Here is a 27222-nt window from a genome sequence, read left to right on the forward strand (position 1 = left end):
ATGTTCTCTGTAGCTCTGCTGCTGCTGCTGCTGGCGGCTGGATCCTGTGAGTTTGACTGAGGCACTGACAAAATAATCACACCACAATGATTTACTGCTGTTAACAACTTTTGTATTCATGTTTTCTGTCACAGGTGTGAAGTGTGAACAGCTGACACAGCCAGCCTCTGTGACTGTGCAGCCAGGTCAACGTCTGACCATCAGCTGTCAGGTCTCTTATGATCTGAGCTACTACACAGCTTGGATCAGACAGCCTGCAGGGAAAGGACTGGAGTGGATTGGGATGAAAGACAGCTATGGAGCCTCATACTACAAAGATTCCCTGAAGAACAAGTTCAGTATTGACTTAGACACTTCCAGTAAAACAGTGACTCTGAATGGACAGAATATGCAGCCTGAGGACTCTGCTGTGTATTACTGTGCCAGACTCACAGTGACACAAACCAGCAGCCCAGCTGTACAAAAACCCCTCAGAGCCTGAACACTTTTATTACTCACCAACCAGAGGAGGCGCTTTTAGACCACAAATGAATTTAGACTGTTTCATGCAGACAGCACCGCAATGTTCCAAATTTCTGTGAAAAAAAAAAAAAACATGACATACAACGTACAACCATGTAAATTCACAATAATGGGATCTTTAACGAATGGCTCATTTAAATACGGGTCTTTCTTTGGTAATGTTATTGTCACCTCAGCATACTCCAACATATTGACACTAATTCAGAAATAACTTGAAACAATTTATGGTTCAACAAATATGAACTTCAGAAAATTATGATGCTTGTTGTACAACAGATAAGCAGCAACAAATCGCTCAACAACATGGTGAAAAATTGCATATTTTGTTTACTACTTAAAACAGCTAATTAACACAACCAACAAGAACAACAAAACAAAGATGGTCAAAAGCTTATATTTCTATGTCACCTTCCCAATGACCCGAGGACACGGCCTATATACTTAATCAGGAAATAACCCAATAATTACCTTGGACATTGTTTCCCATAGTGATGAAAAAGGTTGCTTAAATTCATTGTATGAAACAATTTTTGTTCTTGGTGCTTTTCTTTTTTTAAGATGCTGTAGGTCTTTATTTCCCCCCAGTTGTCATATGAGACATATATAGTGATGGCTACTATATCTTTGAGATATATAATGACTTAGAAGGAGATTGAGTATATCATGTAATTCTTTTACAGTCACAGTACAAAAGTACTAACAGGATAGTTTGTTAATCTGCAAATTGAAGAATTCTGATTTAAAGACCTTCTGTGATGCTATGAGAAGAAGAGAAACTCCCCTCAGCTCATCTTCAGCACCAACATGTTCTCTGTTGTTCTGATGATGCTGCTGCTGGATAATGTCAGTCTCCCTGACTGACTCAAAGCAAGCTTTGCTTTTCCCTGATCTCACCCAAATTGAGGTTTCATCTGGCTGTACAGAAGCAACAAATCACTGATAAAACACTGTCATGAAAAAAACAGATTATTGAGTTTACTTTTTAACACCCCCCCCCCCCCCCCCCCCCCCGACAATAAAACAAGTCAGAAAATATTAAACATTTGGACATTTGGAACAATATGGATCTAATTAAATATCATTCTGCTCTTCAGCTGTCTCAATACAAAGAGAATACAGCAGATGTATGGATATATTAAATAACTGCTTCTGCTTGTTGATATAGCTCTTTTTTCTTGACCTTTCATGGGTCAACAGTAAGAACTCTATTGTATGAAAGAAAGGAGCTTCAAACTGCTGCCGCACTTTCGAAAAGCCTTTAACTCCGATGTCATTACGTGACGGAAACACACATGCATGATGCGAGTCAAATCCGGGGCTACAGCCTTCTGAAACTAAATTACATGGTGCAGGTTCTCTACTCCATTTTTGTTAATTTCTGTGAGGTGGCCTCTGCTTATACAACATGTCATGCAAAGGATTGTGGAATTCCTTTTAGGCTGGTAAGGGATACTGCAAGGATTCTTTGCTAAATTAGCCGCAGGTGGAAGCATACAGACTCCTTTTCTTACCTCCTTCCTTACTGACTGCACTATTCAGACAGCACTTGTCATGGCGACTGCTGATGAACCTCCATTTTGGCTAAAGAGTCCTTACCCAATAAGGGTATTTGGATGGACCCTCAGTTCTCCCTCTGCTCCTGCCAGCTCACTGCACTTTTCCCCTCTGCTTAATTGAATCTTTCTCATCGTGCCTGTGTAATTGGTTCCAGTTGTTACTCCTCCTGTCTTCCCTCCTATATATATATACGTTGTCAGCTCAGCCATTACCATTTGCCAGGACCTCTGTCTTCATCCGTTTTTCTACTCCGCTCTGGACTCTTTGTTGCCGTGTTCCTAATTCCTGTTTCCCTGTCACTGTGTAAGCCTTGTTTCATTGTTAAATAAATTGCCACTATTCAACATGTAACTTCCAAGCTCTTGTCTGCGCTTCAATCCAATTCTGTCAAATATGACAACGTATGCAAGAACAAAATTGTTTTACTACAAACACAGAAAAGCACACAACTCGTTTAAACCTTTGTTTTTATTATTGTTCCTGAGTTTCCCAGCAGGTAGGTCAGAAATCTGCGTTAGACGATGGCATTGATATAAAGATATTGTTCCTTTGTAGATTTGGAACCAACATTTAACATAGACCACAGAATATTTTTTTGTTGTAATACAATAAGACAAACATGTACTGTCTCAAAATGTACAAAATATGTAGTTGAAGACAGACAGAGAGTCATTGTAACAGAAATATTTTTCTGACTTGCACAACAAATTTAATTTACTAGTTAAGGAGACCTGAAACCACTCAGGCTGTCTGGAGATTTACTGACTGGTGTAAAAAATAAAAGTTTAAACATTTAACGGCAGCTGATTTTAGAAGTCCTAGACAATATATAAAAAAACTAACATTAGCTCAGATATGATTGTTGCACATGTTTCATGTAATATCGAAATTGGTAAATACAAAAATCAGAAAAGGAACACAAAAAAAACATCATTATTAATTAAAGACAGGTATTTAAAAAACAAGCATACTGTGCCTTCCTGTTGGTCACTACTGTGTAAAAAAACCCTTTCCATTATGTGTTTCTGATGTAGCTGGTTTGGTATCATGCAAATCAGAAGTGTCAGGTTTTATAGAGCTGATCTGTTGCTGTCAGCTGCAGGAGAAGAAAAACTCCCATCAGATCATCTTCAGCACCAACATGTTCTCTGTAGCTCTGCTGCTGCTGCTGGCTGCTGGATCCTGTGAGTCTCAATGAGACAAACATTGTGTGTCATAACGGAACCGAATATTCCCTGCTGGTAATGATATAGTTTGAATGTGCTTCTCCACAGGTGTGAAGTGTGAACAGCTGACACAGCCAGCCTCTGTGACTGTGCAGCCAGGTCATCGTCTGACCATCAGCTGTCAGGTATCTTATGATCTGGACAGCTATGCAACAGCTTGGATCAGACAGCCTGCAGGGAAAGGACTGGAGTGGATTGGGTGGAAATATACTGGAGACTCAGCGTACAAAGACTCACTAAAGAACAAGTTCAGTATTGACTTAGACACTTCGAATAAAACAGTGACTCTGAATGGACAGAATCTGCAGCCTGAAGACTCTGCTGTGTATTACTGTGTCAGAGACCACAGTGACACAAACAAGCAGCACAGCTGTACAAAAACCCGTCAGGGCCTTAACAGGATATATCAAGCCACAGGAGCTGTATGATCGAGTTTAAATTTAGGCACATGGAAAAATTACATATTTTTTCATTCAAAATTAAATTAACACAACTACAAAATTTGTTTATGTTACATGTTTTCAAATTAAATTAGAGGTTTGTTAGAAACATTCATTTTGTATCAAGAAAATAGTGTAAGTCAACATCAATTTTACATTAACAATAAAATTATAAAAAAAAAAACAGTTTAACGAAATATATATTTTTAAACAATGTTAAAACAGGAGTGGAAACGTAAAACATACATTAGATACAATCATTCTGATCTAAATGTTAAAATCCCAGTGTCTCTGAAATCATTCTTACATCATATTTTTGCTCCCTTCAAAAACTGCCCATCATCCTAATGTCAAATCTGTCAAATCTGAGAAGTTATTGAAATGTAATCATATTTCAATCATACTTAACTAATGAATTATTTTCTTGTGGCTCGCTGACCCAGTGAATAAAAAATTCCTGCAGAACCCAATGGGCTGACCTGCTCAGTTCTTAAGGTGTTGGTCATTACTAAAACACATGGATCAGGCAGGCAAACTACAAAAGGACTTGTTGCCATCAGTGGAGTCAGTTTCTGGTGCGGTATTATGCAAATCAGGTGAGTTGGGTTTTAAAGTCTTGATATGTTGCTGACAGCTGTAGAAGAGAAACTCCCATCAGATCACCTTCAGCACCAACATGTTCTCTGTAACTCTGCTGCTGGATCTTGTGAGTCTCACAGAGAGAGAAATTATGTGATCATACCTATAGAATATTTAATTTTACCATAATTATATATAATGTTTTTGTTTGGTTTTATTATTAGCTATAGGTGTGAAGTGCCGACAGTTTAACACAACCAGCCACTCAGACTGTACAGCCAGGTCAACATCTGACCATCAGCTGTCAGGTGTCATGATCTGTTCTGTTTGAACCTGAATTCAGCCACACACACAGCTTCGTGTTAAGAGTTTTATTGAAGGGGATGAGTTGTGGATAATGAAAGCAGGGTCTTTACCGAGCTGAAGCAGATGAATGGTGATGTCAGGAGCTGGCAGACGAGAGGAAGCTGAAGGACCGAAGGTGAGCTTCAGGACGGAACCAGGGCAGTGTTTGGAGCGGGGTCCAAGCTGGCAGGACGAGAGTCTGATGATGGGAGAATGAAGGCAGAGAGTCATCTAGGGAAGAACGACGACGAACCAGAGATGAAGGGCTGGCTGAAGAGTCCTTAAGTATTTGGATTGACAAGTGGAATGAGGCCGGGTTTATTGACTGCAGCAGGTGGAACTGATCGTAATCGGGGTGTATGGGAGGAGGAAGGTGCCGGAAAATGTCCAGGGTGCAGCAGGCAAAGCTGCACTCTGACATCAGGTCACTTATTCTCTTAGCAGCTATGCAACAGCTTGGATTAGACAGCCTGCAGGAGAAAATGTTGGAGTGCATTGGTTCTGCACAAAGTGGATATATCACAGACTACAATGATCTGCTAAAAAACAAGTTTAGCATGACCTTAAAAGATTCTAGTAAAACAGCGACTCAGATAGGAGAGCTGTATAACCCCCCGCCCCACAGGCCATACATATGTATTATGAGCAAAACTGCCAGAGGAGGCGGCCTAGGACCACCAGTGATTCCAAGTCAATCCTTAATAAAATTCTTGATGATTTTAAAATTTATGACAGTATCTTAAAAACTAGTGTGTCATATCTTAAAAAATGTTCAGATGCTGTAATGCTGCCTCTTTTTTTGGCTCCTCCGGTTTTATATGCACTTGAGAACGATTTGCAAAAACATGACATTTGAGTGGGTCTTTCACACACCCCTGTTCTCCCATTGCCATCCAGAGTTCAGGGCCTGAAGGACTAGCAGGCCACATGGTCGGGTTCTGGATGGGCGTTGATTTCCAGGGGGCAGCTGGGGCTGGCGCTTCTTCTCACCCCTGGAATATGGGGGTTGGGGTTAAGTATGGAGGGCAGGGTGTGGGGGAGGCAGTGCCTCAGGGTTCATAAACCAGAATGAAGGAAAAGTGTGCTTGCTTTAAAAATTTGGATTTTAAAAACAATTTTTGTCATTTTATTAGAAAGGGAGAAGAAATACTTTTAATCTTTAGGGAAAAGTTTGACACAATGTCTTTCAAGTGTATAATGGTGATACAACAAACAACTTTGATTACTTTTTAAACCAAAATTAGAATCTAGTGCAATTATTTTTGCTGATGTAATCAGTGTCAAACTTATATATCCAGTCCCAAGCATATACACATATTTATTTAGCTGTAAAGAAATTCCTTGAGCTGTTTTAAAATTTTTGTTTGTTTGTTGTGCAGAAATAAAACCAAAACTTAAAAATCTAAAATAAGAGCACAAACGTAAATTCTGACTGCTCCCAAAACAGACAAAAAGTATTGACTTTTGTCATTTCTTGTTTTTCAGAATTCCTTTTAATGTGTGGCTCAACTTAAATAAATATTGTCTTCCCACTTCTACAAAGAGCTTGGAAATGTGTTTGTTATTTAAATATACAAATTTGTGTTGTTTATGTGACAAAGAATCCTGAATTTTAAAAAAAAAATTATAAACCTAGCTACTTCGGCTTCATATTCACATTATATCCAAAATGATCTCCTCTAACAGGACTGGTGCAGACAGTCATAATATTTGTAATTATTTGGCTTTAAATCTTTATGGCTTTGTGTGAAAGTAATGATAAATTACCGGAAAATGTATGTTTAACCTAATCCATCAACGCATCAAAAAAGTCTTACAGAAAATCAAGAGGAGTTCTGCTTCTTTTTCAGAAGGAGGAGTTGATGCAAAGTTTGCACTGCTTCCACCTTTACATGTCTGTGAGAGAGTTCAAGACCTGCAGTAAATCAGAGACAAAGACACGTCCAGACTGAGCAGAGACAAATGGCTTCTACAATGATCAGACCTCATCAGGTTGTGATCGCTTTCCTCATCCTGGCAGTTAACTGGACCGGTGAGAACAAAGGATCACTTAAAGGATCCTCTTAGTGAGTAAATACATAATTATTACAGTTCAGAACCTAATGATCTGTCTGTCTGCAGGTACTGATGGTCAAACACTGACTGAGTCTGAATCAGTGGTTAAAAGGCCTGGAGAATCCCACAGACTGACCTGCACATATTCTGGGTTTAGTAGCACTCCTAGAATGAGCTGGATCAGACAGCCAGCTGGAAAAGGACTGGAGTGGATTGCTTATATCAGATATGACAGCCGCTATGTCTACTACTCTGACTCAGTGAAAAACCGGTTCACCATCTCCAGAGAGAACAGCAGAAATCAGGTGTATCTGCAGATGAACAGCCTGACAGCTGAGGATTCTGCTGTTTATTATTGTGCTCGAGAGCCACAGTGACACAGGAAGCAAAGGCAAGACAGGGAAATTTATTAAAGTACAGAGGCTACACAATTTATTTAAGGACAATGTAAAGTGTTTAACATAATTAAAACATAGGAAAATAACAACAGAATAAAAGTTAGTGATAAAAACAGTTGGAATAAAACATAGGTAAATTAAAACAAAATAAAACATAGAAAATGGCCCTGAGATAGACTGGCGACCGGGTGTACCCCGCCTCTCGCCCAATGACAGCTGGAGATAGGCACCAGCACCCCTCGCGACCCCAATAGGGATAGGCGTGTTAGAAAATGGATGGATGGATGGATGGATGAAAATAGAAAATGGAAACTAAAAACAAATATTAATGATTTTAAAAACAAACTTAAAGTGATGATATTTCATTTAACATTTTTTTTCGGGGCTCTTAGTGGCTCGCTTTTTCTGAAAGTAGGCTGACAGGAAGGGGGTGGAAGAGGGGGATAGACATGCGGCAAAGGACCGTGGGTCGGATTCAAAGTCTTTAACTTTAAGCTAACTTTAGCTCAGATACAATTCTTGTATGTGTTTCATGTAATACATTTTTAAAATACGGAAAACAAACAAAAGAAAGGAAACAATTAGAACAACACAATTAATTTTAATAACTTTTAATAATAATAAAAATAATATTGTTTTTTATTGATAATAATAATATTATTAATTTTAGATCGGTTTTATAAATGTAAGCGTACTGTGCCATCCCACTGGTTAATAGTACATAAAAAATTCTATCATGCGGTTCTTGTATGGCTGGTTTGATTTTATGCAAATCAGAAGAGTTGGGTGTTGTAGACCTGATCTGATGCTGTCTGTTGCAGAATAAGAGAAACTCCCCTTAGATCACCATTAGCACCAACAAGTTCTCTGTAGCTCTGCTGGCTGCTGGATCCTGTGACAGCCAGCCTCGGTCACTGTGCTGCCAGGTGAACGTCTGACCATCAGCTGTCAGGTCTCCTATTCTATAAGCAGCAATGCAACACACTGGATCAGACAGCCTGCAGGGAAACTACCGCGTGGATTGGATTAAAGTATGGGAGGTTCAAACTACAAACACTCTCTCAAGAACAAGCTCAGTATTGACTTGGAAACTTCCAGTAAAACAGTGACTGTGAATGGACAGAATATGCATCCTGAAGACTCTGCTGTGTATTACACCCTCTTGTGGCTAACAAGGGGCGCTCTAACATCACTTGTGTTTGTCACAACAAACCCATAGCTGGACAGAGCAGCACAAACAAATTGTTCAGAACTCAGAGCGTCCCCTCGTGTTAGAAAAGCGATTTATGGGCTGAGAATATGAACACAAATCATTGACAGCAGTGAAAAACGGTAGCACTTGAAAATATATGTATTAATCAGAAATGGTAAGATTTTTAGTTGTGGTATGATCAGCCTCTCTCAACATATAGATTTATGTGAAGATTTTGCACTCCAGCATAAGGCTCCTGCAGAAAAGGACACGCCTTTTCCAAGCCTTCCTTGTATAGATCTCAGCTTAGAAGCAGGAAAAACTCAGTTAGCCCAAAAAAGCTTTGCTAAGTACCAGGATTGCTGTCAGCTGCAGAAGAAGAAAAACTCCCATCAGATCACCTTCAGCACCAACATGTTCTCTTTAGCTCTGCTGCTTCTGGTGGCTGCTGGATCATGTGAGTCTCAACGGGACAAACATATGTGTGGCAGCCTGAAGACTCTGCTGTGTATTACTGTGCCAGAGACTCACAATGACACAAAAAAGAAGCCCAACTGTACAAAACCCCCTCAGAGCCTGAACAGGTTAATGTAGGCAAATATGTAGGTCAAATACACTTCTGTGTAAACAATAATTTTATAAAAATAAAATGTTTAAATAAAATATTTCGCTCAATATTTGCACATTTGAGAAACACAGCGTTTTATTTCCCCCTCCTGTTTTTTGTCAAATCTGAGAAGTTATTGAAATCTAGACATATATCAATGATACTTAAATCATAACATCTTTTCTGTTGGCTAGCTGAGCCACTGAATAAAAATCCCTGCAGAACCCAGTGGACTAACCTGCTCAGTTTCAGGCTGTAGGTCATTACTGAAACACTTGTTTCAGACAGGCACACTAAAAAATGACTGTTGTTAATCTCTGCTGTCAGTGTAGTCGGTGGTATCTCTGCCTTCTGTCTGAATCATCCTCCAACCATAACCCATCTGTCAATAATTACGATGTGAAATGTGACGTGTAGGTGGCCTTTAAAGCATATGATGCATACTGATTGTGAGGGTAAATGGACTGAAAGTTAAAATCAAAGTAAATTAAAAAAGATGACAGCAAAGTATAAGCATGTCAGAATAGTAGATGCAGTTTAATCAGATCCATTTCAGGTAGCAACTCTTGATTTGAATCCTAACTCTAACTCACCAGAAAAATGTGAAAAAATAAAGCAAAAAGAGACAACCATAAGTCCTGTACAATGTTGAATTGGCACCAGTAAAAGAGGGAAACACACACTGTTACAGAAGCAGCTGACGTTGTGGTTCATGATTTCCTGTTTATCAGGATTTCTACCAACAAGAGGCTCAACTGAAAAATTCTGGTTTCCTCCTTCCACAAAAACTGTTCACTTTGTACATTGGATCAGTTTCATCGGTAGGTATTTTTCTTAGGGAAGTTATTATGTCAACTTAGTTTTGGTAGCAGGGCGACGCCTTAGCCACACCTTTAATTAACCAATAGCCTACTACCCAGCTCACTCATCCCTCTCAGTCTGTAACGCTCTTTTGACATCATCCTCCCTAACCCTCAACCATCATTCTCTTCTCCTTTCCCTCCCCTCATCCCACCATAACCCTTCTAATCATCCTCATCTCCTTTCCTTCACTTCATCCCTTCATCCTCATCCTATTTCTTTCCCTTCATCCCAGCCTGGAACACCTGCAGAGTTTAATAGCGTGGCTGAACGTTGCCCAAACATGTTGGGGCTTCCCATTCCCCCTCCACAGCTCTGAACTTCCTCACTCCCAACTCAAACAGTTTCCAGCGGGAGACTCAAGCGCAGCCCTCTGGAGCCCGGTTCACAAACAAGGACCTTTTACCCCTGAGATAGCTGCTTGCTCGCCGCCCCGACAATAAGCTTCACCCTGAAGCAACTTCTTCCAACCCGATGGCCCAAAGTCAACAAAACTGATACAATGGCACAGATTTAGCAGAGACTTAAGCAGGGGAAAGATCAATCATTTAAGTGGATTACTTATAATATGTTTTTATTGTTTTGTTTAAAGATTTGACCGAGGTAAACAGACCTTGAGCTTACATTCAAGCTACCCATTTGCAACCTTTGAAACAACGCTTTGCTGATGTGTTTTGGGTGTGTTAGGTTTATAACAAAGTTTCCTTCCAAAAAACGTTTTGTACACTAATGGGATATTAATGTTTGTGTTTTCTGGTCTGCTTTGTTTCTGGTAATAAGTTCTTGAACTTGAAGAGAAGTTGTCACTCATTTATTCCATATATGTGCAGAGTTTTCTGTTAAAAGAATGCCAGTGCACAAATCACCCTTTCATCTATTGTCCTAATATCAGCTGTTTGAGTTTATGTTCTCTAGACAACACTCAAGAGAGCGAGAGTTCTTTATTAAATATTAAATAACAAGAAAAAAAAACCCTGTGATGGCATGACACTGGTTTCAAAAGTGCTAGATGATATAAAAACTTACATTAGCTCAGATATCATTCTTGCATGTGTTTCCTGTAATATTGAAAATGTTAAATAGAGAAATCAGAAAAAAATCCCAATTAGAAGAACATAGTAATTTAAGATAGGTATTATAAATGCAAGCATACTGTGCCATCCCATTGGTTAATGCTACATAAAAAAATCTATCATGTGATTCTTGTGTGGCTGGTTTGGTATTATGCAAATCAGAAGAGTCAGGCGTTATAGACCTGATGGGTTGCTGTCAGCTTCAGAAGAGAAACTGCCATCAGATCACCTTCAGCACCAACATGTTCTCTTTATCTCTGATGCTGCTGCTGCTGCTGGCTGCTGGATCCTGTGAGTCTCAACGGGACAAACGTTGTGTGGCATGACTGAACTGAATATTCTCTGTTGGTAATGATATAGTTTTAATGTGTTTCTCTGTAGGTGTGAAGTGTGAACAGCTGACACAGCCAGCCTCTGTGACTGTGCAGCCAGGTCATCGTCTGACCATCAGCTGTCAGGTCTCTTATGATGTGAGCAGCTACTTGACACATTGGATCAGACAACCTGCAGGGAAAGGACTGGAGTGGATTGGGTACAAATATACTGGAAGTTCAAACTACAAAGACTCACTGAAGAACAAGTTCAGTATCGACTTAGACACTTCCAGTAAAACAGTGACTCTGAATGGACAGAATATGCAGCCTGAGGACTCTGCTGTGTATTATTGTGCCAGAGAGCCACAGTGACACAAACCAGCAGCACAGCTGTACAAAAACCCCTCAGAGCCTGAACACTTTTATTACTCACCAACCAGAGGAGGCGCTTTTAGACCACAAATGAATTTAGACTGTTTCATGCAGACAGCACCGCAATGTTCCAAATTTCTGTGAAAAAAAAAAAAAAAAACATGACATACAACGTACTACCATGTAAATTCACAAGAATGGGATCTTTAATGAATGGCTTATTTAAATATGGGTGTTTCTTTGGTAATGTTAATGTCACCTCAGGATACTCCAACATATTGACACTAATTCAGAAATAACCTGAAACAATTTATGGTTCAACAAATCTGAACTTCAGAAAGGTATGATGCTTTTTGTACAACAGATAAGCAGCAGCAAATTGCTCAACAACATGGTGAAAAATTGCATATTTTGTTTACTACTTAAAACAGCTAATTAACACAACCAACAAGAACAACAAAACAAAGATGGTCAAAAGCTTATATTTCTATGTCACCTTCCCAATGACCCGAGGACATGGCCTATATACTTAATGAGGAAATAACCCAATAATTACTTTTGGACATTGTTTCCCATAGTGATGAAAAAGGTTGCTTAAATTCATTGTATGAAACAATTTTTGTTTTTTGGTGCTTTTCTTTTTTTAAGACGCGGTAAGTCTTTATTTCCCCCCAGTTGTCATATGAGACATATATAGTGATGGCTACTATATCTTTGAGATACAGTATATAATGACCTAGATGGAGATAGAGTATATCATGTATTTCTTTTATGGTCACAATACAAAAGTACATTTCAATTGAGTTAGGCAGGATTTATGTATTACTTAAATTAAGAGTAACAGAATACTAACAGGATAGTTTGTTAATCTGCAAATTGAAGAATTCTGATTTAAAGACCTTCTGTGATGCTATGAGAAGAAGAGAAACTCCCCTCAGCTCATCTTCAGCACCAACATGTTCTCTGTTGTTGTGATGATGATGCTGCTGGATAACGTCAGTCTCCCTGACTGACTCAAAGCAACCTTTGCTTTTCCCCGATCTCACCCACATTGACGTTTCATCTGGCTGTACAGAAGCAATAAATAACTGATAAAATACTGCCGTGAAAAAACGGATTATTGACTTTACTTTTTAAAAAAAATAAATAAATAAAACAAGTCAGAAAATATTAAACATTTGGACATTTTGAACAATGTGGATCTAATTAAATATCATTCTGCTCTCCAGCTGTCTCAATACAAAGAGAATACATCAGATGTATGGATATATTAAATAACTGTTTCTGTTTGTTGATATAGCTCTTTTTTCATGACCTTTCATGGGTCAACAGTAAGAACTCTATTGTATGAAAGAAATGAGCTTCAAACTGCTGCCCCGCTTTCTAACAGCCTTTAACTCCAATGTCATTACCTGACCGAAACACACATGCATGATGCGAGTCAAATCCGGGCCTACAGCCTTCTGAAATTAAACTATATGGTGTGGGTTCTCTACTCTCCGGCCATTTTCATCAATTTCCGTGAAGTGGCCTCTGCTTATACAGCATGCCATGCAAAGGATTGTGGAATCCCTTTCAGGCTGGTAAGTGATACTGCGAGGTTTTTTTTGCTAAATTAGCCGCAGGTGGAAGCGTACAGACTCCTTTTCTTACCTCCTTCCTTACTGACTGCACTATTCAGAAAGCACTTGTCATGGCGACTGCTGATGAACCTCCATTTTGGCTAAAGAGTCCTTACCCAATAAGGGTATTTGGATGGACCCTCAGTTCTCCCTCTGCTCATGCCAGCTCACTGCACTTTTCCCCTCTGCTTAATTGAATCTTTCTCATCGTGCCTGTGTAATTGGTACCAGTTGTTACTCCTCCTTTCTCCCCTCCTATATTTACATTGTCAATGTAAATATGTAAATATAGCCATTACCATTTGCCATTACCATTTGCCAGGATCTCTGTCTTCATCCATTTTTCTACTCTGCTCTGGTGTCGTTGTTGCCGTGCTTCTGATTCCTGTTTCCCTGTCACTGTGTAAGCCTTGTTTTATTGTTGCATAAATCGCCACTATTCAACATGCAACTTCCAAGCTCTTGTCTGCGCTTCAATCCAATTCCATCAAATATGACAACGTATGCAAAAACAAAATTGTTTTACTACAAACACAGAAAAGCACACCACTCTTTAAACCTTTGTTTTTACTATTGTTCCTGAGAGTTTCCCTGCAGGTAGGTCGGAAATCTGCATGAGACGATGGCATTGATATAAAGATAATGTTCCTTTGTAGATTGTAACCAACATTTAACATAGACCACAAAAGATTTTGTTGTCGTAATACAATAAGACCAACATTTACTGTCTCAAAATGTACAAAATATGTAGTTGAAGACAGACAGAGAGTCATTGTAACAGAAATATTTTGCTGACTTGCACAAAAATCTCTGAAAGCCAAATAACTTTTGGGTTTAAGGGACTAGTTAAGGAGACCTGAAACCACTCAGGCTGTCTGAAGATTTACTGACTGGTGTAAAAAATAAAAGTTTAAAAAATTAACAGCAGCTGATTTTAGAAGTCCCAGACAATATAAAAAAATAACATTTGCTCAGATATGATTGTTGCACGTGTTTTATGTAATATTGAAATTGGTAAATACAAAAATCAAAAAAGGAACACAAATAAAACATTATTAATTAAAGACAGGTATTTTAGAAACAAGCATACTGTGCCTCCTGTTGGTCACTACTGTGTAAAAAACCCCTTTCCATTATGTGTTTCTGAAGTAGCTGGTTTGGTATTATGCAAATAAAAAGTGTCAGGTTTTATAGAGCGGATCTGATGCTGTCAGCTGCAGAAGAAGAGAAACTCCCATCAGATCAACTTCAACACAAAAATGTTCTCTGTAGCTCTCCTGCTGCTGCTGGCTGCTGGATCCTGTGAGTCTCAATGAGGCAAAGATATGTGTGTCATCATCGAACCGAATATTCCCTGCTGGTAATGATATAGTTTTAATGTGCTTCTCCACAGGTGTGAAGTGTGAACAGCTGACACAGCCAGCCTCGGTGACTGTGCAGCCAGGTCAACGTCTGACCATCAGCTGTCAGGTCTCTTATGATATGAGCAGCTATGCAACTGACTGGATCAGACAGCCTGCAGGGAAAGGACTGGAGTGGATTGGGGGGAAATATACTGGAGGTTCAGCATACAAAGACTCACTGAAGAACAAGTTCAGTATAGACTTAGACACTTCCAGTAAAACAGTGACTCTGAATGGACAGAATATGCAGCCTGAGGACTCTGCTGTGTATTACTGTGCCAGAGTAGACCACAGTGACTCAAACCAGCAGCACAGCTGTACAAAAACCCCTCAGAGTCGGAACAGGTTATATGAAACGACCAGAGGAGGCGCTCCAACACAATTCATTGTTGAACTCTTAAAAGTAAATGTTATTTGTAATGTTGTCACACAGATAGGAGAACATTTCACTCAAATGAAAAGTTAAAAAAGAATAATACAAATATTGTCTGAAATTTAGATTGTTAGAAAATGTCTGTTTGACTGAAAGGAAGTGAAATAAGCTTTGTCTGAATGATCATCTCAGTGCTCCTGGGATTGTTTCATCCATATTAGAGCTGCAATCAAAAGATAGAAATATAGATAGAATTCATACAAATTTCAAAGTGTCTGGGAGAACAATGGCTAATGTATTGAATTCTGATGTATGATTAAGAACAAACAAACAAATATTAATATTTGTCGATCACTGCAACACTTGGATCTGTCAGACAGCTATAAAAGGACTGAAGGACTAAAATCAGAGGCTGCAGCTTTTCCATGACTCTCTCATTACCTGTAAGCACACTCATGCATTTTGGAGGTATTGTGTAGCAATTCTTTCTTCATATTACCCATAATTTACTTATAAATCAACCACTGCTTTGGTTTGTATTACTGCCTATCTATTTTTTTAAATGTCTAAAATGTGGTGATATAACAGCGACACATTAACTGAACACACGTGTTTTGGGTTTTCTTGTTTGTTGACCTCATCTTTGTTCAGCAGAAAGCTTTTCTTTTTTCACTGTTTTACAAATAGCTGTAGAAGGTATAACATAAAAGTGATATATTGTTTTTTCTTTTATGACACATTTTTGTACACCTTCTCTAATTCAACCTGGAAAGAGTCATACAGACAGAAAAGGCAATTTGATTTATTGACATGAATCAGTGATAGTTCTTTGGCCGCAGAAGGCCTGAGAGATGCGAATGGATATGATCTTGGACGTTGAGTTTTCGGATTAGGATTAGTGAAATCTTCCCCCCTGGGGTCCGGACATTAGTGGTGGAGGTCGGAGGGGACAAGGGAGCAAGGAGGAGCCTGAGAGCGCAAAGGAGGAGATGGGATGGAGGTGGGATAAAGCTCATCTGAGGAGCAGGAGAATCCATAAATGGAGGGCTGTATAAGCAAAGTTTGCAGGATGATTGGCTGAGGTAGGAAGAGGTCTTGAAGCAGATTGGCTGGATCACAGGCGCATGAGGAGGCAGTCAGGAAATGCAGGCGAGTTTTCCAGTCTGAATTACCATTTTAACCCCATTTGTTTTAAAATGACTTACTCAAGTTTATTTTTTTTCTAAAATGACCTGTTTTGATATACTATAGAAATAACTTGTTTATCATCCCTTTATATTTTATAATGTCACATGTCTTTTCACGTGAAATCTAAATGCGAGGAGTTTTTTAAATGGTAGGCTGAAACATAGATGCTGCATTATTATACACTATCAGTACATTAAGTCCCTCCTTCTCCATTATCAGGCAAACCAACAATCTCTGCTGTGCATTTCTGTCCTGCTGACTGGTTTGTAATTAATGTCTCCAGTTTCAGGATGAGGAACACACTCACTGTTCCCTTTGATGGCCTCTTTCTAGAATGCACATTCTTTTGTTTTTAAATGTTGAATGTTACAGTGATCAATAAATGTCAGAACATTTGTCATTTCCCATGTTATTTTCACCTGTAGCTCTTCTATTTCCATCACATCAGGTTCTACAGGACAAAGTATGGAGTCCATTTAGTCTAGTCCAGAGATGAAAAACCTTGGAGAGACTCTGAGTCTGTTCAAATTTTTTGTCACATTGACCAAAATTATCGAGTCAAAGTTCTCATGGTGAAAAAAATTCTATTAATATCACAAATATATTGCTAAATTCAAACTCAAAATTCAAATTCAAACATTTTAATCAAACAAAGAAGTCAAAGGCTTTGTAAGAAAAGGATGTGCAAATCATTGTAGATCTAAAACATGACAACAGTTTTGCTGGTGTGCTACAATAGCACCCTCTTTTTAAATTATTTGGGGCTTGATTGAAAGAAATATTTAAAGATGTGTTATGAACTTCATATCAGAGAACCAAGCCAGACATGCAGTTGTGCTTTAAAAGGTTTATTTTAAAAATAAAACAAACAAAATCAGATATGGGGAGGAAAATGTCCAGATTGGTGCAGGCTGCTCACAGCAGGAGATGACAGACAGGAGAAGGCAGACAAGAACAAAGGGGCTGGGCAGGAATCGTGGTTAGAGCAGTCCAAGGTCATGTTCACAGTCAGAGAGCCGATGAGGTGTCCAGCAAGGGCAAGGCAAACAGGGAAAATCCAAAAAAGTTGAGATTATGTCAAAAACAGGCAGACAAGGTGACTATGGGAGGCAGGAATAAATAAACAGAGTCCCAGGTGAGATGACTTAAACCTCATTCACATCAGCAGGTGAATGAAGTAAATTGGCTGGAGCTATGGTAGAGGGTGCAGACTGAAATAAACATGAATGGAGCTGAAGAAAAATACAAGGACATAATCTGACTGATAACAAAAACACAAAACTACATGGACAAATGAAGGTAGCAATTGACTAGAAGACAAAAGGTAAAGAAATGCAGTAATGAGAAAAAACCTATAACAAATCGAAAACATTTAGTATTGAACCTTATGGCAATATCCAGACGACAAACATAATATCTGAGTATGACAAGACCTATAAAACATAAATATCAAGAAAAACATGAATCTAAATCAAAACCATAACCAGGCGCCTCCAAATAATGACAGAAATGTAGTTTATTCTCAGCAATAAGAACAGGATTTGGGTCACTTGAATAGGTTTGCTGTATTTAGGAAAGCATGATAAATTGATTAAAAGCAGCTTTTAGTGCATGATAAACTGGTTTTGAGTAAAAGTCACTGGATAGATGTTATTGGATTAATGTAGTGTTGATGAAGTACATTTTCTACTTTCCGACAATAGCAGCAAACAGTAATCATCAAGAAAGTTAGAAATAACTAAATATTTTCAGATCAGTGTTTTATTCTTAAATAAATCTTAAAGATTTATTTCAATGAATTAAATAAATCTTTGAAAAATTGCTTTGCCTTCGAAATTATGGTAAATGGCCAAGACTTGTATAATGCTTCACATTACATATATACACACACAAAAAATTAAGTCCATTTAAAATTAGTTAAAAAAACATTTGGTGTCTTTTCCTTTAATAGACTAGTTGATTTTTTTCTTTTTAAATCTTTCTGTGAAAAGAACAAAAATCTTAAAGATGGGAGGCAGTCTAAATGAAAATATCAAAATATATAATTTATTTTTATACCAAATACAGGAATAGTTTACCAAATACTGCTAGACAAGGTTTCCACCTATGATCTGGTAAAACTTACAGACTCCTTGTTTGTTGCATTATGCAAATTAACCATTAACTTTTAAAGACGTGACCTCATGCTATCAGCACCAGATGAAGAGAAACTCCCCTCAGATCATCTTCAGCACCAACATGTTCTCTGTAGCTCTGCTGCTGCTAGTAGCTGGATCCTGTGAGTCTCACTGAGGCGTTTACAGCATGTTCACCATTAAAGGACTGATTACGGTTTGTAGAATAATCCTAGCTTTAATGTTTTTCTCCACAGGTGTGAAGTGTGAACAGCTGACACAGCCAGCCTCTGTGACTGTGCAGCCAGGTCAACGTCTGACCATCAGCTGTCAGGTCTCTTATGATCTGAGCTACTGGACAGCTTGGATCAGACAGGCTGCAGGGAAAGGACTGGAGTGGATTGGGATGAACGATAATAATGAAAATTCATACTACAAAGATTCACTGAAGAACAAGTTCAGTATAGACGTAGACACCTCCAGCAGCACAGTGACTCTAAACGGACAGAATATGCAGCCTGAAGACTCTGCTGTGTATTACTGTGCCAGACGAGACCACAGTGACACAAACCAGCAGCAGAGCTGTACAAAAACCCCTCAGAGCCTGAACACGTCTATTATTACTAAATGACCAGAAGAGGCGCTCTTAGATCACAAATAAATTCTCACTGTTCTATAAAGGAAATACACAATTTTCTGTCAATATTAAGTCACATTTTAAGTTGAATAAACAACAAAAACTAAGAGGAAGGTAGATTTTTCATTTATTTTATTTCTGATGAATCACCTATCCAACTCCAGCTCTTTATCTGTGTAACATTAGAGACTAATATTTCAATATATCAGGAATAATTGGCTAAAAAGATTACACACAAAAGAAGTTTTCAATTATCCATTTTCTACTTTATGTCAAACCCAGACGTTAAGAAAACTCAAAAGAGTAAAATTACAATGCATGAAATACATAATACGTACTATATGGTTTTATTAAAGCATATGATAGTATCTACAGCAATACATTTTAAATGCCATCATATTTCATATTAATAGAAATTTTAAACTGAAGCTTTTTGTTAGAAGAGAAACCGTCTTCATCTCCCAGTTGTTCAGGAATTACATCTTTGCAGAGTAAGATTGATGAGACTTTGACATACAGACTTGTTTACTAATTGATGGGTTGGAAATGACAGCTTGCAGTGAACATTCAGTCTGTCACTCTGTTTGATTCAGATCTGAAACAACCAAGAATCTAACAGAAAAAAGGCTATAAAACAACAGAGCCTGAACAATGTGCATACATGTTAATCAAATGTATAAATATCTTTCTGAATTTTTATTAAAATCTTGATGAGGAAAGAAAAGACTTTCCTTCTCTGTCTGATCTAGAGACAGAAGTAGAGAGATAAAAAAGACTGTTATTGTGGTTTGAGATTTCTTGTTTTCCAGGGATCCTGTCAACACGTGGTTCAACAGATAAATTCCTCAGTTCCTCCCTTCAACTAAAAGCCCAACAATGTGTATTAAAATAGCAGAGAGGTTCAGAAACTCCTCAGTCCAGGAATAGTTTTAACATAAACCCACCACAGGAGGAGCCTTTAGACTGATTTAGGTGACTGTAAAGTGTTTCTTATGTTCTGTCCATGTAAAGGAATTTTAATTGTTTTATTACTGAAATGTTTTATACAAATAAACCTGACTTGACTTTGCTTTAGCTTTAAAGAATTCAACTTTTGTGAACTTCCAAAAAACGTTCTTTATATTCTCTCAAGGAAATGCTCAAACTATTTAAGGTATAGAAACTGAATTCTTGAAAAGTCCGGTCACACTGTGAAACTATTAAGCATTAATTCCTGCAGCACATCTGCTGTTACCTGTTGAGTGGAGGACTCTGAGCCAAAAGTGTTTTATTACCATTTTAGAACACCTTCTTTTGAGGCTTCTAACCCACATTTAGTCTTCTGAACAAAATCCATGAACAAAACTAAAATCTTTTAGCAAAGTTGACACTTAAAGATTAAATAGAATCGTCCCATCTCTTTAGGAAGACTCCTACAAAGGGATTATTGACTTGACGTCATTCCTAGCCTTTAAAGTTGGTTAAAAGAAGGGGAAATCAACGCAGTCCCTCTTCTGCTGGTTGCTGTCTCTCTGCTCTCTGAGTTCTCCTGTTTCAGATGATTGTAAATAGTTTGTCTTTGAACAGATTTCCAGGTAAATTACTCTTCATCGTCTCTCAGAGACCCTCAGTCAGATCATCTGGTTTCTCATTTACTGGATCAGACAAGCTGAGGGAAAAACACTGGAATGGATCAGGGTTGGCTGGTCTGATCTGTTTGATTTAACACTGTTGTTCCACTAAACTGAGAACTGGTGAGTCAGGAAAACCAATAAATGTTTAAAGCTTAGAAGAAATATCAATGCTCAAAACATTGGTTTGACTAGAAAAACAAAGACTTTATTTAAACCATAAAATCTTAGATATTTTTATTGCTTGCATTCTGACTCACAATCTACTGACAGATCACAACATAAGTTCTTGAGATGTTTAATATTCACCAAAATCAAAGTGTTGTTTGCTAATATCAACAATAAATCTGCTGGTACCTGTTAATATTAAAATAAACATTTATTACTTTTGTTTCAGCTGCATGGTGCCTTTAAACGTGACAGCATCTGTGGATTTGTAGAAGATGTTGGTAAACAGTTAACAGTCTCATTGTCTCTGTTGATAAACTTTTATTTTGCTCTATCTCAGTTGTACTTCTTTGATTCATTACATGTTAGGATTAATACTGTTATTGTTGAGAGAACATTACACATTTTCACATTTTTCTACATCTCTGTCATTATTTTTACAGAAGACTTAAACTCCCTTCAGTTCTCATGGGTGAAGTTAGAGACTTTTTTTAATTTTAGCTTTTTTTTTTACTATATTGCTTCTTTGCTATTACAAAGTAGAACCAACATGTTTATGACACAGTTTATCCATTTAGAAAAATGTAATGTAGATAATATGATACATAACAATCTACTGATAAATACATGTGCATTTTCAGGTTGTATTTTTGTTTATTCCACTAGCATCTGGCTGCACAGCATCCAGATAAAAGAAGTCACACCATAAATACTGTATACTGTAAAAAAAAAAAAAAAAAATGAAGGCTGGCGTTAGACATATAAAAAACAAAAACATATGTGTTCATACTAAAATATTTTGCTGAGCAAAATTCAAGGCAATTAAACGTCTCACATACTTTCCACTTTCTGAAACAAAAGCACTAAACACAGCTGGTCTTTTTAATCCATTTTGTCCTATAAATCTAGAAGAACTCTTTTTAAATAATCTCACAATATAAATCAACATTGTGATTAATTTAGAAAAAAGCTTTTTTAATGTCTAGGTTTGACATACTGTGAACTCTGAGATAAACAGTAAAATAAAATTAACCAGTCTATGTCACAGTAATGTTTCAGTTTAGATCATGAGTCTTATTTCTGGTAAAATGAGAGTTAATTTGACCTCATTGTATGTTATAAATTCAGTCAGTGTCTCTTTGTATTGCTGAAACTGTTATGATATATTTTTCTGGGATGAACCCGGACACAGCACGCACACACAGAGTCAGTTCTTATGAGTGAGTTTTTATTGAATAGTGTGGAAGATGGATGATTAGACCAGAGTCTTACAACGGACGGAGGTGAAGGGTGTAGAAGCTGGCCGGCAGGAGGAGTGTGGAGAGACTGACCGGGAGGAACTCTGGAGCCAAGCACTGGAGAGCAGGACATCTGAGCAGAGCCGTGGAGCGCAGAGCATCAGAGCCGAGCAGAGCATCAGAGCCGAACAGTGGCGAGCAGAACGTCAGAGCCGAGCAGAGGCGAGCAGATCGTCAGAGCCGAGCAGAGGCGAGCAGAACGTCAGAGCCGAGCAGTGGCGAGCAGAACGTCAGAGCCGAGCAGTGGCGAGCAGAGCATCAGAGCCGAGCAGTGGCGAGCAGATCATCAGAGCCGAGCAGTGGAGCACAGGACGTCCGAGCCGTGCAGTGGAGCACAGGACGTCCGAGCCGTGCAGTGGAGGGCTGAACGAGCAGAACCTCAGAGCCGAGCAGATGCGAGTAGAACCTCAGAGCCGAGCAGTGGAGCACAGGACGTCCGAGCCGTGCAGTGGAGGGCTGAACGTCCGAGCCGAGCGGTAGAGGTCTGAACGTCTGAGCCGAGCGGTGGAGGTCTGAACGTCTGAGCCGAGCGGTGGAGGTCTGAACGTCTGAGCCGAGCGGTGGAGGTCTGAACGTCTGAGCCGAGCGGTAGAGGTCTGAACTACTGAGCTGAATACTGGAGAAAACAAACTGTCGGAAAGTCTTTGGGCTGACTGTAACAAGACCAGGTGAAAGGAGTCTTCAGGCTGACGGGTACAAACGGAGCTGACAAGAAAAACTGGCAGGGACTGAGCGGGAGTGAACGCTATGGACCGGCGACAGGAACAGAAAGAGGTGAGTCTGATAAAGCGGTGGGAACAGGTGGAAGCAGTTGTGGGTTAATTGCAGCCTGCCAGGTGGAACCGATCAGGCTGCGCAGGAACAAGAGAGAGGGAGAGAGGCTCAGCATGCAGCCAATAAGCTGCATCCTGACAGTACCCCCCCCCCCCCCAAGGCCGGACACCGGACGGCCCAGAATCCCCACACCGGGCGGGTGGAGGGGGCCCAGGAAGGCGGGCAAGAGTTGAAACCGAACACTGAGGGACCAAAGAGCCTGCAAACACGGGGAACCAAAAGGGGCCAGAGAACACGGGGAACCAAAGGGACCAGAGAACACTGATGTGCCAAAGCACAACCAGGGGGCGGCACATCAGGGAAAGGCACGAACGCTTGACTGTGCCGGGGGAACAGCGAGCGCTTGACAACGCCGGGGAAAGAGCGAGCACAACACAGCGCCAAAGGGAAAGAACGGGCACAACACAGCGCCAAAAGGAAGGAACGGGCGCACGACAGCGCCAAAGGGAAGGAATAGGCGCACGACAGCGCCAAAGGGAAGGAACGGGCGCACGACAGCGCCAAAAGGGAAGGAACGGGCGCACGACAGCGCCAAAGGGAAGGAACGGACCAACGGCAGCGCTAAGGAAGGCAACGGGCCTACAGAAACGCCTAGGGAAGGAACGGGCGTATGAAACGCCAAGGGGGAAAGGACAAGCGGACTGACACGTCAGAGCTCAACAGCGCAAGAAAACGCTGGAGCACAATTAACGTACAGAGACACCGGGGAAAGGAACGGGCGTGCGAAAACGCCAAGGGCAAGGAACGGGCGTGTGGAAACGCCAAGGAGAGACAACGCTGGAGCGTGATAGGAGAGCTGGGGCCCAAGGGACGAGATCGCCGGGGCGTGAGGGAACCGCCGGGGCAAAACGGACGCCTGACAGCGCCAAGGGGAAAACATAGGCGTACGAAAACGCCAAGAGGGAAAGAACGGACGTACTCAACGCCAAGGGAAAAGAACGGGCGTACCCAACGCCAAAGGGAAGGACCGGGCGTACCTAACGCCAAAGGGAAGGACCGGGCGTACCCAACGCCAAAGGGAAGGACCGGGCGTACCTAACGCCAAAGGGAAGGACCGGGCGTACCTAACGCCAAAGGGAAGGACCGGGCGTACCCAACGCCAAAGGGAAGGACCGGGCGTACCCAACGCCAAAGGGAAGGACCGGGCGTACCCAACGCCAAAGGGAAGGACCGGGCGTACCTAACGCCAAAGGGAAGGACCGGGCGTACCTAACGCCAAAGGGAAGGACCGGGCGTACTTAACGCCAAAGGGAAGGACCGGGCGTACTTAACGCCAAAGGGAAGGAACGGGCGTACTTAACGCCAAAGGGAAGGAACGGGCGTACTTAACGCCAAAGGGAAGGAACGGGCGTACTTAACGCCAAAGGGAAGGAACGGGCGTACTTAACGCCAAGGGGAAGGAACGGGCGTACTTAACGCCAAGGGGAAAGAACGGGCGCACTCAACGCCCAAGGGAAGGAACGGGCGTACGACAACGCCAGAGGGATGAACAAGCGTACGACAACGCCAGAGGGAAGAACAAGCGTACGGCAACGCCAGGGGGAAGAACAAGCGTACGACAACGCCAGAGGGAAGAACAGGCGTACGAAAACACCAAGGCTCAACAACTCCTGCTGGAACACAACTGGTGTACAGAAACGCCAGGGGAAAACCCGCCGGGACGTGAGGAAAACGCCAGGGCTTGGGGAAGAGAACGCCGGGGCGTGGGGAGAACGCCGGGGCGCGAGGAAAGAAAACACCGGGACGCGAGGAAAACGCCGGGGCGCAAGGAAGAAGAATGCCGGAGCGCAAAGGGAACGCCGGGGCACAAGGGAAACAGGAATATCTAAAACACCAGGGAACAAGAACGGAGGGCGTACCAACACGCCGAGGAACTGAGAAAAGAGGGCGTCCTAACACGCCGGGGAACCACAAATCAGAGGGCGTCCTAACACGCCGGGAAACCGAGAATCAGGGGGCGTCCTAACACGCTGGGAAACCGAGATAAACGTAAACACCAGGAACAAGAGGGTAAGCTAAGCCGCAAGAGGCCAAGCACGCCAGAGGGCATAGACAGCGACTAAAGCACCGGAGGGCTCTGGTGGCGACCTGCGTGCGCTGAGCAGCGACAGGTTGGCGCACCAGAGGGCTCAGCCGGCGACATAGGAGCGCTGGAGGGCTCTGGCGGCGACCTGCATGCGCCTAAACGGGGGAACAACACAGAAAAACTAGGGTAAGACAGAACAAAACAACTACGGAAGGGACCTAAACTAACCTAAACGGGCAAAACATACAACGAAAACTGGAGAAGGGTGTAGGGACCTAGAAAGCGCAGGGACCTTAGAGAGCGCAGGGACCTTTAAGAGCGCTGGACTCCATCCAACGCAGGAACCCATACAGCGCAGGAACCCAGATGGCGCAGGAACCCAGACACCTAAATACTAAAGGGGGGAAAAATAAAGACAAACAAAACTAAAATAAAGAAAAAAAAAACAAATACAGAACAAGACTAGAACTACAGGGCTAGGACAGAAACTACAGAGGCTAGACAGGGACTACAGGGTCAAGACAGGGACTACAGAGCTAACGAAACTACAGGGCTGACGAAACTACAGGGTCTCAAACTGAAAAATCAAAACAAGACTGGTAAACTAGGAAAGGAACCAAAAGCTAAAGCAAAACTATGAAACGAAACAGAACAGGGAGATGAGGGCAAGTACGACTAAATTAATGAAAAACTAGATAACTAGAGCTAGAAATCTGTACAGAAGCAAGCAAGAAGTCTAAAATAAAAAAAACTGGAACTCAAAAATAAAACTCAGAAGACTAAGGCGAACCTAGAACACTAAATCAGGGCTATGGCTAAAACAAGAAGACGGAGAACAAAACCCGAACTAGCTGACTAAGAAAAACAAAAACTAGACTACTAAGAAAAACCCGAACGACTAGAATAAACCTGGGACACAAAAACCCGGACAAAAACAACAAAATAAAACACAATACTCAAAAGCAACATAAATCTCAAAAAATCCTAAGTAAAGCAAAAACTAAGGTTGAGCCAAAACAAAGAACAGAAGGCGGAAATAATTCTTCTAAAACAATAAAAAATATACAAAAAGACTAGAAACTAAAGCAGATCTAGAACACAACACCAAAAGAATAACTCTAAACAAAAACCAGAAGGCGCTGGGCAGCAAAGTCTGAATATGCTGGGCAACAGCAAAAGTTAGCGCTGGGCAGCGGCGGCGAGGAGCGCCGTCCTTAGTGCTGAGCAGCGGGGAAGGCGGACCAGGAAGACAGAGTCAGAGGCGGGGCGTCGCAACTTTGCGACCCAGGCGAGACGAGACGGAAACGTGGCGTCGCAATACAGCGACCCAGGCAAGATGAATCCAGAAGCGTGGCGTCGCAACTTTGCGACCCAGGCGAGACGAACCGGAGGCGAGGCAGATCCTACCAGCTTCTACACCAGGCTCTGTGCGTGCTCGGGTTCATCCCTTGGCCGGTCCATAATGTTATGATATATTTTTCTGGGATGAACCCGGACACAGCACGCACACACAGAGTCAGTTCTTATGAGTGAGTTTTTATTGAATAGTGTGGAAGATGGATGATTAGACCAGAGTCTTACAACGGACGGAGGTGAAGGGTGTAGAAGCTGGCCGGCAGGAGGAGTGTGGAGAGACTGACCGGGAGGAACTCTGGAGCCGAGCACTGGAGAGCAGGACATCTGAGCAGAGCCGTGGAGCGCAGAGCATCAGAGCCGAGCAGAGCATCAGAGCCGAACAGTGGCGAGCAGAACGTCAGAGCCGAGCAGAGGCGAGCAGAACGTCAGAGCCGAGCAGTGGCGAGCAGAGCATCAGAGCCGAGCAGAGGCGAGCAGAACGTCAGAGCCGAGCAGTGGAGCACAGGACGTCCGAGCCGTGCAGTGGAGGGCTGAACGAGCAGAACCTCAGAGCCGAGCAGATGCGAGTAGAACCTCAGAGCCGAGCAGTGGAGCACAGGACGTCCGAGCCAACCGATCAGGCTGCGCAGGAACAAGAGAGAGGGAGAGAGGCTCAGCCTGCAGCCAATAAGCTGCATCCTGACAGAAACAGACGAATATTTATGCAACACGTGGTCAAAAACGATAACTGGTTTTGCCTTTATGTAAATTAAGCGCTTTGTTTTATTGACTTGATCTGTTGCTGTCAGCTGCAGAAGAGAAACTCCCATCAGATCACCTTCAGCACCAACATGTTCTCTGTAGCTCTGCTGCTGCTGCTGGCAGCTGGATCCTGGGAGTCTCACTGAGGCAGAAACATTTACAACATGATCTCATAAAGGTTACCGTTTATTCCTGAGGTAATTCTGTTTTGATATTTTTCTCCAAAGGTGTGAAGTGTGAACAGCTGACACAGCCAGCCTCTGTGACTGTGCAGCCAGGTCAACGTCTGGCCATCAGCTGTCAGGTCTCTT

General features: G+C 41.3%; 1 gene segment (V, D, J or C); it reads left to right on the forward strand.

Annotated features, from left to right (window-relative positions):
* On the forward strand, positions 1-27222 carry LOC105924229. The segment is given in 3 exon segments: positions 1-46; positions 135-333; positions 27139-27222. Coding segments are annotated over 3 exon segments (258 nt in total).

This window comes from Fundulus heteroclitus, unplaced genomic scaffold (assembly GCF_011125445.2).
Source record: "Fundulus heteroclitus isolate FHET01 unplaced genomic scaffold, MU-UCD_Fhet_4.1 scaffold_48, whole genome shotgun sequence".
NCBI classification, from domain to species: domain Eukaryota; kingdom Metazoa; phylum Chordata; class Actinopteri; order Cyprinodontiformes; family Fundulidae; genus Fundulus; species Fundulus heteroclitus.